Source organism: Gallus gallus, chromosome 9 (assembly GCF_016699485.2).
Source record: "Gallus gallus isolate bGalGal1 chromosome 9, bGalGal1.mat.broiler.GRCg7b, whole genome shotgun sequence".
NCBI lineage: Eukaryota > Metazoa > Chordata > Aves > Galliformes > Phasianidae > Gallus > Gallus gallus.
The window spans coordinates 12,850,428-12,863,429 of NC_052540.1; the positions used below are offsets into that span (position 1 = coordinate 12,850,428).

Sequence of the window (13,002 nt, forward strand, 5' to 3'; positions counted from 1 at the left end):
AAATTTATCTAGCTTTTTTGAAAGGATGATGTGAGCCCATTTCTGAATGAATGCCCTTTTCAATGCCTTTTGGGCCAATCAAAAGACTGTTCTTGCTGAAAAAAAAAAAAGAGCTATGGGATCCTGTAAGTTAATGATTTCCAGTCAGGGATCTGGACAGCAATCACTCCTGACTCCCATAAACAGTTCTTGCTTTGGAAAACAAGGCTTAAAGGATGCAACCCCTCTTCTCATTCCCTCTTTAATAAGAAGAGGGAGCTCCGTACTTCTAGTGGGTAATTGGAAGATGCAGAGTAGTACCTGGATGACAAAGCCAGTGAATGGATAGATATTTGATTTCATAGAGCTTGATTAGCAAATGTGATTAGATTCCTGTACATACATGGTGTTATTCTCAGGTACAAGCCAGCTTTGTCCAAGTTCATTGGAATTACTTGCAGTGTCACCGTTGGGCTTTATGTTGTCATCATTTGGATCACCATTATAATTACCTGTAAGGGTAAAAAAAAAAAAAAAAGGATTTATAGGATACATGAAGTTCACACCTGTAGAACAAACATAGATTTCAGGCTATAAAGGAAAATGCAATGAACTAGTGAGAGTTTATATCCAATGCCAATGTGCACCGGGCAAAATAAGAAGAGTACTTGTATTTGGATCTCATCTGTAGTGTTGGACTAAAAATCAAATATTATTGTCATTTGCATCATTACATCCTTGGGTAGGTTTCCTGAATTGAAAGTGAGAAACAACCACACAGAGGTAATTTAACTAGAATATTTCAGATGATCAAGATCAAAGAATAATCAGAAAATCAGAAACTCATAATACAAGCTACTCTTACAATTTCTACAATCCCATTTCCATCCTGAAGTATGTTTCATGTAATCAACTGGATTACAGAATGTTGTTCCAACTAAACCTGCTCAGATTCAGGCATTGCCAACGTGACTGATGAAAAATGACTGATTGCTACTAGCACTTCACTCTCATTAGCTACAAAAACCATCTGTGACTCTCAGTTACTTTGTGTTCTTACTGTAAAAGAACTTCTTACTGTAAAAGAATGTGGTAGAATGTGCCCTTTGTGTCTGACCTGTTCTTTCTCAAAGGACTCTCAAAGGGTTCTATCTTTAGTGTTGTATGTTAATGTTTTGTGGCATTTGAATTTTTGAAACTACATTTTTTTTTAATCTTATTCATCAAGTCTATCACCTGAGGATCATCCATACTTGATTCCTTCATTGCTTTGTTTTACTCTAGACATTACCTATCTAAGGTAGAATAGAATCATTACTCACTCTAATTTACACTGATAAGTGAGTTTTGTGCTTTTTTTTTTTTTTAATCCAGCTAAAAATATTATTTGTAGCTATACTTCAAAGCATTCCAGACAGATAACATGTCACTTGATGCTTTGTAACAGTGTGCAGAGACTGAAAAAAATCAGTATTTTTTCTTTGCTGCTGTAAATTCTAGTTCCTTTGGTAAATGGTGGTTTTATGTAGATTAAGTATGAAACTAAGAAAAAGGTTTAAGTAACCACTAGTCTATACAACTCACTAAAAAGTGATTAGTTCTGTGACTTACCACACAGGCCACAGAGCAGGCCACTGTAATCAGATGGCACAGAGACTTCTGCATAGTGATTTCCATCATATCTCACCCACAGTCCAAAGTCAGTTTCCAAGAGAACATAACTACCACTGTTTTGAATACTGATTTTCTTTTCAATAAAGATGGGTAGGTTCATTCTGCTGCCATTCACCTACAAACCAAGTTGTAAAAGTTAGTGTATAGCTGCTGAAACTAATCCAACTACAAGCAACTGGAATAGTTTAGTGAAAGATGTCATTTTGTGCACAAAGAGAATGGGACACAATTAGATAATATTTCACCTTAGCAAATTTTTTTGAAATCTCATTAAAAGAGGTACATGTATCCAATGACAAGAGAAAAATTACTATAAATTCTACAACAAACAAACAAACAACAAAAAAAATTAATTATCTGCATGTTAGTTTAAAGATGTATTTCAAACAAGTATTTTCTTACATTCACTTTCTTGCTTTTCAGCATAGAAATCTGGTAGCCATAGACTTCCACTTGCACTGACTTCACATAAGAGACTTTGGTGTTGGATCCTCTGTGCTCATTTGTTGTGGACACATCAAAGTATGGAATATTCTGAGAGATGTTACACACTTTGGAGAGGGTGTAAGAACAGTTTCCCATGAAATTATGAACTCTGTGATCAAAAGTGTTGTAATGTGGATCCCCAGAGGCACTGCAGGAAGCATGGCCTGGGAAGAAAGACAGAATAGTTTCCTCTGAATCTCTGCTGTAAATGCTGCAGTCACTTTGTTTCACTTCCTAATTGCTGTTCAGTTGTGATAGTGATGGCTTCAGTCAAGAACAGAGTGCAAAGGAGGTATGCAAACTTTTCACAGGAGAGAACACCCTTCTACCATAACTGGAAGTCACCCACATTCTGTGACAATTCATGAAGAGCAAGCCATCTGATCCAGAGACTCATTTTCTGTATAGTAGAGACACACCATATGAAACATGATACCTAGAAGTTGATCTGAATCATGAACATCCAAATAAATAGGATTTTCATGCCAATAACTACCTTGAGATTGAAAACAAGACATTCCAAAACCTGGGCTAAATTCCAGTCTTTGTACCCCAAAAGAGTATGTACTCTGGTGTACCAGAAATCTCTGCTAGAGGCCAATGAAGAAATATGAGAAAAAGGATATTAAGACATCAGTATATAAACTGGAACAGTGAATTTGCAGTGGCCAATTCTGAAAGGCTATCTCTGAATATATAGAAATAATCTACTCAAAAACATTACAAGACTGGCTCCTCTGTTTTGGCAGCTGGAATGAACTGCTGCAATACCAGCTGTCTAGAGTTCTGTAGTTATATCAATTATAGAAATTAAGGAAAACCTCTGACACTCCAGCATAACTCTGTTAATTCGGCTGTTAGACCTGAAGTAAGAAAACTGAACAGGTAAAATAGGCAAAAAAGAAAAAGGAAATAGGAAACAAAAACACATGAGCTTAGCTGGGGTGTGGATGGCATTTGGGGAAGCTTAGAAGAGCTGTCAGGATATGGGCTTGTAGGCTTTGGGGTTGATGGAACTGCAATAAATCAGAGTTAAAGGAGGTCTGATTCATCATGAGACATTTGCTCCAAGTGCCTGACACAAATTGCATCAAAATTCTCTATAATGGCAAAAATTACCACAGATAAATAGAGATAGTGAAGTGAAAAACTCACTGGAACTTGGTGTAGGTGATGGAGTTGGTAAGTGTGAAGGTGGTGTTGAGATGTCTGGTAAGGGTGTCCCAGGTTTTGGAGTTGATGGACCTATTGTAGGAGAGGTATAGCAGAAATTAGAATCAATATGCAGTTTTACCCCCTGAAGATGGTACACCCTTTCCAAACACCTGAGTGCCATGACAGTATTAACCCAGGACAAAATATACACAGTAACTATTCTAAAAAAACTGTGCCAATCAAGTACTCCCCGAGCAGTATGGCTGGGGGAAAAGCAAAGTATAGACCCTTAAAATGGCAATTCCAAACCCTAGCCAGGGACCTTGAAGGAATCGAACAAAAGAGATGCCAGAAAATGTACAAAATGGGCTCAGGTCATGACAATACCTGAGCTTGGTGTGGTTGTTATTGGGTGTGGGGGCGGCGTTGAGATGTCTGGCAAGGGTGTCCCAGGTTTTGGTGTTGATGGTCCTATTGCAAGAGAGAGGTAGTGGAGCTTAGCATCAACATACTGTTTCATTCCCAGCTGCCAGTACACCCTTCCCAAATACCCCAGTGCCATGACAGCAGAGGTACTGAACAGGGCATACACAAGGAGTCTTCAAAGAAAACTCTGCTAATCAAGTACAATCCCAGAAGCGATGCTAGGGGAAAAGGAAACCACAACCCTGTTTCTACAGCCATGCCAACCCCTAGCCATGGACCCTGATGGAAATCAACAAAAGAGTTGTCAGAAGCAGTGCAAAACGGGTTCGCGTCTTGACAATACCTGAGCTCGGTGTGGTTGTTAGTGGGTGTGGAGGTGGCGTTGAGATGTCTGGCAAGGGTGTCCCAGGCTTTGGTGTTGACGGTCCTATTGCAAGCCAGAGTGAGAAGAGATAATATTCAATATGCTGTTTAATTCCAAGCAGCTGCAAATGACTTCAAAAATACCACAGTGCCATGACTGCATAGGCAAAGAACAGGGCATACACAGGGACTCTTGTAAGAAAAACCTGTGCCACTCAAGTACACTCCCAACAACGAGGCTGGGGGAAAAGGAAACCACAACCCTGTTTCTACAGCCATGCCAACCCCTAGCCATGGACCCTGATGGAAACCAACCAAAGAGTTGTCAGAAGCAGTGCAAAACAGGCTCGCGTCATGACAATACCTGAGCTCGGTGTGGTTGTTAGTGGGTGTGGAGGTGGTGTTGAGATGTCTGGCAAGGGTGTCCCAGGTTTTGGTGTTGATGGTCCTATTGCAAGCCAGAGTGAGAAGAGATAATATTCAATATGCTGTTTAATTCCAAGCAGCTGCTAAGGACTTCCAAAATACCCCAGTGCCATGATTGCAGAGGTACTGAACAGGGCATACACAGGGAGTCTTCAAAGAAAACTCTGCTAATCAAGCACAATCCCAGCAGAGAGGCTGGGGAAAAGGAAACCACAACCCTGTTTCTACAGCCATGCCAACCCCTAGCCATGGACCCTGATGGAAATCAACCAAAGAGTTGTCAGAAGCAGTGCAAAACAGGCTCGTGTCTTGACAATACCTGAGCTCGGTGTGGTTGTTATTGGGTGTGGAGGTGGCGTTGAGATGTCTGGCAAGGGTGTCCCAGGCTTTGGTGTTGATGGTCCTATTACAAGAGAGACGTAGTGGAGCTTAGAATCAACATACTGTTTCATTCCCAGCTGCCAGTACGCCCTTCCCAAACACCCCAGTGCCATGACTGCATAGGCAAAGAACAGGGCATACACAGGGACTCTTGTAAGAAAAACCTGTGCCACTCAAGTACACTCCCAGCAGCGAGGCTGGGGGAAAAGGAAACCACAACCCTGTTTCTACAGCCATGCCAACCCCTAGCCATGGACCCTGATGGAAACCAACCAAAGAGTTGTCAGAAGCAGTGCAAAACGGGTTCGCGTCTTGACAATACCTGAGCTCGGTGTGGTTGTTAGTGGGTGTGGAGGTGGTGTTGAGACGTCTGGCAAGGGTGTCCCAGGTTTTGGTGTTGATGGTCCTATTGCAAGAGAGAGGTAGTGGAGCTTAGCATCAACATACTGTTTCATTCCCAGTTGCCAGTACGCCCTTCCCAAACACCCCAGTGCCATGACAGCAGAGGTACTGAACAGGGCATACACAGGGAGTCTTCAAAGAAAACTCTGCTAATCAAGTACAATCCCAGAAGCGATGCTAGGGGAAAAGGAAACCACAACCCTGTTTCTACAGCCATGCCAACCCCTAGCCATGGACCCTGATGGAAATCAACAAAAGAGTTGTCAGAAGCAGTGCAAAACGGGTTCGCGTCTTGACAATACCTGAGCTCGGTGTGGTTGTTATTGGGTGTGGAGGTGGCGTTGAGATGTCTGGCAAAGGTGTCCCAGGCTTTGGTGTTGACGGTCCTATTGCAAGCCAGAGTGAGAAGAGATAATATTCAATATGCTGTTTAATTCCAAGCAGCTGCAAATGACTTCAAAAATACCCCAGTGCCATGACTGCAGAGGTACTGAACAGGGCATACACAGGGAGTCTTGTAAGAAAAACCTGTGCCACTGAAGCACCATCCCAGCAGAGAGGCTGGGGAAAAGGAAACCACAACCCTGTTTCTACAGCCATGCCAACCCCTAGCCATGGACCCTGATGGAAACCAACCAAAGAGTTGTCAGAAGCACTGCAAAACAGGCTCGCGTCATGTCAGTACCTGAGCTCGGTGTGGTTGTTAGTGGGTGTGGAGGTGGTGTTGAGATGTCTGGCAAGGGTGTCCCAGGTTTTGGTGTTGACGGTCCTATTGCAAGCCAGAGTGAGAAGAGATAATATTCAATATGCTGTTTAATTCCAAGCAGCTGCTAATGACTTCCAAAATACCACAGTGCCATGATTGCAGAGGTACCGAACAGGGCATACACAGGGAGTCTTCAAAGAAAACTCTGCTAATCAAGCACAATCCCAGCAGAGAGGCTGGGGAAAAAGAAAACCACAACCCTGTTTCTACAGCCATGCCAACCCCTAGCCATGGATCCTGATGGAAATCAACCAAAGAGTTGTCAGAAGCAGTGCAAAACAGGCTCGTGTCTTGACAATACCTGAGCTCGGTGTGGTTGTTATTGGGTGTGGAGGTGGCGTTGAGATGTCTGGCAAGGGTGTCCCAGGCTTTGGTGTTGATGGTCCTATTGCAAGAGAGAGGTAGTGGAGCTTAGCATCAACATACTGTTTCATTCCCAGCTGCCAGTATGCCCTTCCCAAACATCCCAGTGCCATGACTGCATAGGCAAAGAACAGGGCATACACAGGGACTCTTGTAAGAAAAACCTGTGCCACTCAAGTACACTCCCAGCAGCGAGGCTGGGGGAAAAGGAAACCACAACCCTGTTTCTACAGCCATACCAACCCCTAGCCATGGACCCTGATGGAAACCAACCAAAGAGTTGTCAGAAGCAGTGCAAAACAGGCTCGAGTCATGACAATACCTGAGCTCGGTGTGGTTGTTAGTGGGTGTGGAGGTGGTGTTGAGACGTCTGGCAAGGGTGTCCCAGGTTTTGGTGTTGATGGTCCTATTGCAAGAGAGAGGTAGTGGAGCTTAGCATCAACATACTGTTTCATTCCCAGCTGCCAGTACACCCTTCCCAAATACCCCAGTGCCATGACTGCAGAGGTACTGAACAGGGCATAATCAGGGAGTCTTCAAAGAAAACTCTACTAATCTAGTACAATCCCAGCAGAAAGCCTGGGGAAAAAGGAAACCACAACGCTGTTTCTACAGCCATGCCAACCCCTAGCCATGGACCCTGATGGAAATAAACAAAAGAGTTGTCAGAAACACTGCAAAACAGGCTCGTGTCTTGACAATACCTGAGCTCGGTGTGGTTGTTAGTGGGTGTGGAGGTGGCGTTGAGATGTCTGGCAAGGGTGTCCCAGGCTTTGGTGTTGACGGTCCTATTGCAAGCCAGAGTGAGAAGAGATAATATTCAATATGCTGTTTAATTCCAAGCAGCTGCTAAGGACTTCCAAAATATCCCAGTGCCATGATTGCAGAGGTACTGAACAGGGCATACACAGGGAGTCTTGTAAGAAAACTCTGCTAATCAAGCACCATCCCAGCAGAGAGGCTGGGGAAAAGGAAACCACAACCCTGTTTCTACAGCCATGCCAACCCCTAGCCATGGACCCTGATGGAAACCAACCAAAGAGTTGTCAGAAGCAGTGCAAAACAGGCTCGCGTCATGACAATACCTGAGCTCGGTGTGGTTGTTAGTGGGTGTGGAGGTGGTGTTGAGATGTCTGGCAAGGGTGTCCCAGGTTTTGGTGTTGATGGTCCTATTGCAAGCCAGAGTGAGAAGAGATAATATTCAATATGCTGTTTAATTCCAAGCAGCTGCTAATGACTTCTAATATACCACAGTGCCATGACTGCATAGGCAAAGAACAGGGCATACACAGGGACTCTTGTAAGAAAAACCTGTGCCACTCAAGTACACTCCCAGCAGCGAGGCTGGGGGAAAAGGAAACCACAACCCTGTTTCTACAGCCATGCCAACCCCTAGCCATGGATCCTGATGGAAATCATCCAAAGAGTTGTTAGAAGCACTGCAAAACAGGCTCGTGTCTTGACAATACCTGAGCTCGGTGTGGTTGTTATTGGGTGTGGAGGTGGCGTTGAGATGTCTGGCAAGGGTGTCCCAGGCTTTGGTGTTGATGGTCCTATTGCAAGAGAGATGTAGTGGAGCTTAGAATCAACATACTGTTTCATTCCCAGCTGCCAGTACGCCCTTCCCAAACATCCCAGTGCCATGACTGCATAGGCAAAGAACAGGGCATACACAGGGACTCTTGTAAGAAAAACCTGTGCCACTCAAGTACACTCCCAGCAGCGAGGCTGGGGGAAAAGGAAACCACAACCCTGTTTCTACAGCCATGCCAACCCCTAGCCATGGACCCTGATGGAAACCAACCAAAGAGTTGTCAGAAGCACTGCAAAACAGGCTCGCGTCATGTCAGTACCTGAGCTCGGTGTGGTTGTTAGTGGGTGTGGAGGTGGTGTTGAGATGTCTGGCAAGGGTGTCCCAGGTTTTGGTGTTGACGGTCCTATTGCAAGCCAGAGTGAGAAGAGATAATATTCAATATGCTGTTTAATTCCAAGCAGCTGCTAATGACTTCCAAAATACCACAGTGCCATGATTGCAGAGGTACCGAACAGGGCATACACAGGGAGTCTTCAAAGAAAACTCTGCTAATCAAGCACAATCCCAGCAGAGAGGCTGGGGAAAAAGAAAACCACAACCCTGTTTCTACAGCCATGCCAACCCCTAGCCATGGATCCTGATGGAAATCAACCAAAGAGTTGTCAGAAGCAGTGCAAAACAGGCTCGTGTCTTGACAATACCTGAGCTCGGTGTGGTTGTTATTGGGTGTGGAGGTGGCGTTGAGATGTCTGGCAAGGGTGTCCCAGGCTTTGGTGTTGATGGTCCTATTGCAAGAGAGAGGTAGTGGAGCTTAGCATCAACATACTGTTTCATTCCCAGCTGCCAGTATGCCCTTCCCAAACATCCCAGTGCCATGACTGCATAGGCAAAGAACAGGGCATACACAGGGACTCTTGTAAGAAAAACCTGTGCCACTCAAGTACACTCCCAGCAGCGAGGCTGGGGGAAAAGGAAACCACAACCCTGTTTCTACAGCCATACCAACCCCTAGCCATGGACCCTGATGGAAACCAACCAAAGAGTTGTCAGAAGCAGTGCAAAACAGGCTCGAGTCATGACAATACCTGAGCTCGGTGTGGTTGTTAGTGGGTGTGGAGGTGGTGTTGAGACGTCTGGCAAGGGTGTCCCAGGTTTTGGTGTTGATGGTCCTATTGCAAGAGAGAGGTAGTGGAGCTTAGCATCAACATACTGTTTCATTCCCAGCTGCCAGTACACCCTTCCCAAATACCCCAGTGCCATGACTGCAGAGGTACTGAACAGGGCATAATCAGGGAGTCTTCAAAGAAAACTCTACTAATCTAGTACAATCCCAGCAGAAAGCCTGGGGAAAAAGGAAACCACAACGCTGTTTCTACAGCCATGCCAACCCCTAGCCATGGACCCTGATGGAAATAAACAAAAGAGTTGTCAGAAACACTGCAAAACAGGCTCGTGTCTTGACAATACCTGAGCTCGGTGTGGTTGTTAGTGGGTGTGGAGGTGGCGTTGAGATGTCTGGCAAGGGTGTCCCAGGCTTTGGTGTTGACGGTCCTATTGCAAGCCAGAGTGAGAAGAGATAATATTCAATATGCTGTTTAATTCCAAGCAGCTGCTAAGGACTTCCAAAATATCCCAGTGCCATGATTGCAGAGGTACTGAACAGGGCATACACAGGGAGTCTTGTAAGAAAACTCTGCTAATCAAGCACCATCCCAGCAGAGAGGCTGGGGAAAAGGAAACCACAACCCTGTTTCTACAGCCATGCCAACCCCTAGCCATGGACCCTGATGGAAACCAACCAAAGAGTTGTCAGAAGCAGTGCAAAACAGGCTCGCGTCATGACAATACCTGAGCTCGGTGTGGTTGTTAGTGGGTGTGGAGGTGGTGTTGAGATGTCTGGCAAGGGTGTCCCAGGTTTTGGTGTTGATGGTCCTATTGCAAGCCAGAGTGAGAAGAGATAATATTCAATATGCTGTTTAATTCCAAGCAGCTGCTAATGACTTCTAATATACCACAGTGCCATGACTGCATAGGCAAAGAACAGGGCATACACAGGGACTCTTGTAAGAAAAACCTGTGCCACTCAAGTACACTCCCAGCAGCGAGGCTGGGGGAAAAGGAAACCACAACCCTGTTTCTACAGCCATGCCAACCCCTAGCCATGGATCCTGATGGAAATCATCCAAAGAGTTGTTAGAAGCACTGCAAAACAGGCTCGTGTCTTGACAATACCTGAGCTCGGTGTGGTTGTTATTGGGTGTGGAGGTGGCGTTGAGATGTCTGGCAAGGGTGTCCCAGGCTTTGGTGTTGATGGTCCTATTGCAAGAGAGATGTAGTGGAGCTTAGAATCAACATACTGTTTCATTCCCAGCTGCCAGTACGCCCTTCCCAAACATCCCAGTGCCATGACTGCATAGGCAAAGAACAGGGCATACACAGGGACTCTTGTAAGAAAAACCTGTGCCACTCAAGTACACTCCCAGCAGCGAGGCTGGGGGAAAAGGAAACCACAACCCTGTTTCTACAGCCATACCAACCCCTAGCCATGGACCCTGATGGAAACCAACCAAAGAGTTGTCAGAAGCAGTGCAAAACAGGCTCGAGTCATGACAATACCTGAGCTCGGTGTGGTTGTTAGTGGGTGTGGAGGTGGTGTTGAGATGTCTGGCAAGGGTGTCCCAGGTTTTGGTGTTGATGGTCCTATTGCAAGAGAGAGGTAGTGGAGCTTAGCATCAACATACTGTTTCATTCCCAGCTGCCAGTACACCCTTCCCAAATACCCCAGTGCCATGACAGCAGAGGTACTGAACAGGGCATAATCAGGGAGTCTTCAAAGAAAACTCTACTAATCTAGTACAATCCCAGCAGAGAGCCTGGGGAAAAAGGAAACCACAACCCTGTTTCTACAGCCATGCCAACCCCTAGCCATGGACCCTGATGGAAACCAACAAAAGAGTTGTCAGAAGCACTGCAAAACGGGCTCGCGTCATAACATTACCTGAGCTCGGTGTAGTTGTTAGTGGGTGTGGAGGCGGCGTTGAAATGTCTGGCAAGGGTGTCCCAGGGTTTGGTGTTGAAGGTCCTATTGCAAGTCAGAATGAGAAGAGATAATATTCAATATGCTGTTTAATTCCAAGCAGCTGCTAATGACTTCCAAAATACCCCAGTGCCATGACTGCAGAGGTACTGAACAGGGCATACACAGGGAGTCTTCAAAGGGAACTCTGCTAATCAAGCACAATCCCAGCAGAGAGGCTGTGGAAAAAGGAAACCACAACCCTGTTTCTACAGCCATGCCAACCCCTAGCCATGGACCCTGATGGAAACCAACCAAAGAGTTGTCAGAAGCAGTGCAAAACAGGCTCGCGTCATGACAATACCTGAGCTCGGTGTGGTTGTTATTGGGTGTGGAGGTGGCGTTGAGATGTCTGGCAAGGGTGTCCCAGGTTTTGGTGTTGATAGTCCTATTGCAAGAGAGACGTAGTGGAGCTTAGCATCAACATACTGTTTCATTCCCAGCTGCCAGTATGCCCTTCCCAAACATCCCAGTGCCATGACTGCATAGGCAAAGAACAGGGCATACACAGGGACTCTTGTAAGAAAAACCTGTGCCACTCAAGTACACTCCCAGCAGAGAGGCTGGGGGAAAAGGAAACCACAACCCTGTTTCTACAGCCATGCCAACCCCTAGCCATGGACCCTGATGGAAACCATCCAAAGAGTTTTCAGAAGCACTGCAAAACGGGCTCGCGTCATGACAATACCTGAGCTCGGTGTGGTTGTTAGTGGGTGTGGAGGTGGTGTTGAGACGTCAGGCAAGGGTGTCCCAGGTTTTGGTGTAGATGGTCCTATTGCAAGACAGAGTGAGCAGAGATAATATTCAATATGCTGTTAAATTCCAAGCAGCTGCTAATGACGAAATACCACAATGCCATGACAGTGGAGACACTGGACTGGGTATACACAGTGGGTCTTCTAGAAAATCTTTTAAATTAAAGTGGTCTTCTAGCAGCAGGAACTACCATGAAAACGAAAGGAAAAACTACATAAGATTAACAACATCACAGTTTTGTTCATTTTATGTTGCCCATTGAAAAACTAGGGGAAGGTATAGAGAAACTTTTCAGTTTGGCAACTCCTTCCAGCGCTTCTCCCCTTTCTACAGTGCTAAAAGCACTGCGTCCCAACGACCGCTCTCCTCCATTCACCTGAGCCTGGCTGTGGTGTTGGTGTGGTTATTTCTGCCACAGGTGTGGTGGTGCCGGCGCCTGGTGTTGGGGTCACATCGCCTACAAAAGACACAGTGGCACATGCCAATCAACCCTCCTTGCCCACGCCCTGTTCAAGGCAGAAAATGCACTGACTGCCACTACAAGCAGGCTGCCTTTCCCCAGCCAGTGTCGCGTACCTGGACAGTATCCCTGTTCAATGGACAGATCATCCAGTGCTACGTCACTGCGGAAATCTTCCCCCCATTCTCCCTCGAGGACAAGCTAAGGGAAAGGTTGGTTTCCACCATTAGCTCCGGCCATACGCTCCGAGTGACATTGCACAGCACTCTTTGCATCAGATGGCAGTTAGAGCCCCTGTCCTTACCTGCAGGTTTCCTGCACTGTGCACTGTGACCTCTCCCAAGATCCATCTGTCCCCGTGGTTCCCAACGCTTTTCCAGACCTCCAGTAGCTCTCCGTCCTGAGCCACATACACCCGCAGGGCCATGGTTTCAGCCACTCCGTACATGTGATACCAGAAGCGGAAGCAGTGTGGTCCCGTTGAATTGCACACCGGGCTGACCAGCTGTGACACAAAGCCGGGGTAGGGATCGTTGCCATGCAGGTAGATGTAGTAGCCATCTGAAACAAAGCGCCAGCCATGCCGTCATGAGACATCAAACCTAGACAACACTCCCAGGGAACACCCCAGCGCAGTCTTGGGAGCATGTCCTGTGGCAGTTCGAGGCAGGGAAAAGGAGGCAAGAGCAACAGATTGTCCTTCACTAGCCACAGTTCCCTCAGCCCTAAGTCACTCTAATGAAACAGGCTCTCTG

The 13,002-nt window shown here is 46.1% G+C and overlaps 1 protein-coding gene across 50 annotated transcripts in view; it reads right to left on the reverse strand.

Moving 5' to 3' along the window:
• FCGBP (Fc fragment of IgG binding protein) overlaps positions 1 to 13,002 on the reverse strand; it is a 90,803-nt gene that overhangs the window by 17,479 nt on the left and 60,322 nt on the right. The window contains exons 95-123 of one of the 50 annotated variants that reach the window (XM_040705747.2): positions 12,552 to 12,808; positions 12,364 to 12,448; positions 12,164 to 12,244; positions 11,720 to 11,803; positions 11,336 to 11,419; positions 10,954 to 11,037; positions 10,572 to 10,655; positions 10,188 to 10,271; positions 9,804 to 9,887; positions 9,423 to 9,506; positions 9,041 to 9,124; positions 8,657 to 8,740; positions 8,275 to 8,358; positions 7,891 to 7,974; positions 7,507 to 7,590; positions 7,126 to 7,209; positions 6,744 to 6,827; positions 6,360 to 6,443; positions 5,978 to 6,061; positions 5,595 to 5,678; positions 5,213 to 5,296; positions 4,829 to 4,912; positions 4,448 to 4,531; positions 4,064 to 4,147; positions 3,682 to 3,765; positions 3,295 to 3,384; positions 2,056 to 2,303; positions 1,591 to 1,768; positions 383 to 491 (exon numbers count right to left, since the gene is read on the reverse strand). In XM_040705747.2, the coding sequence (XP_040561681.1) occupies positions 383 to 491; positions 1,591 to 1,768; positions 2,056 to 2,303; positions 3,295 to 3,384; positions 3,682 to 3,765; positions 4,064 to 4,147; positions 4,448 to 4,531; positions 4,829 to 4,912; positions 5,213 to 5,296; positions 5,595 to 5,678; positions 5,978 to 6,061; positions 6,360 to 6,443; positions 6,744 to 6,827; positions 7,126 to 7,209; positions 7,507 to 7,590; positions 7,891 to 7,974; positions 8,275 to 8,358; positions 8,657 to 8,740; positions 9,041 to 9,124; positions 9,423 to 9,506; positions 9,804 to 9,887; positions 10,188 to 10,271; positions 10,572 to 10,655; positions 10,954 to 11,037; positions 11,336 to 11,419; positions 11,720 to 11,803; positions 12,164 to 12,244; positions 12,364 to 12,448; positions 12,552 to 12,808 (2,896 nt within the window). The remainder of the gene's footprint in view (positions 1 to 382; positions 492 to 1,590; positions 1,769 to 2,055; positions 2,304 to 3,294; positions 3,385 to 3,681; positions 3,766 to 4,063; positions 4,148 to 4,447; positions 4,532 to 4,828; positions 4,913 to 5,212; positions 5,297 to 5,594; positions 5,679 to 5,977; positions 6,062 to 6,359; positions 6,444 to 6,743; positions 6,828 to 7,125; positions 7,210 to 7,506; positions 7,591 to 7,890; positions 7,975 to 8,274; positions 8,359 to 8,656; positions 8,741 to 9,040; positions 9,125 to 9,422; positions 9,507 to 9,803; positions 9,888 to 10,187; positions 10,272 to 10,571; positions 10,656 to 10,953; positions 11,038 to 11,335; positions 11,420 to 11,719; positions 11,804 to 12,163; positions 12,245 to 12,363; positions 12,449 to 12,551; positions 12,809 to 13,002) is intronic. The other 49 variants (XM_040705749.2, XM_040705750.2, XM_040705748.2 and 46 more) reach the window with 49 other exon arrangements.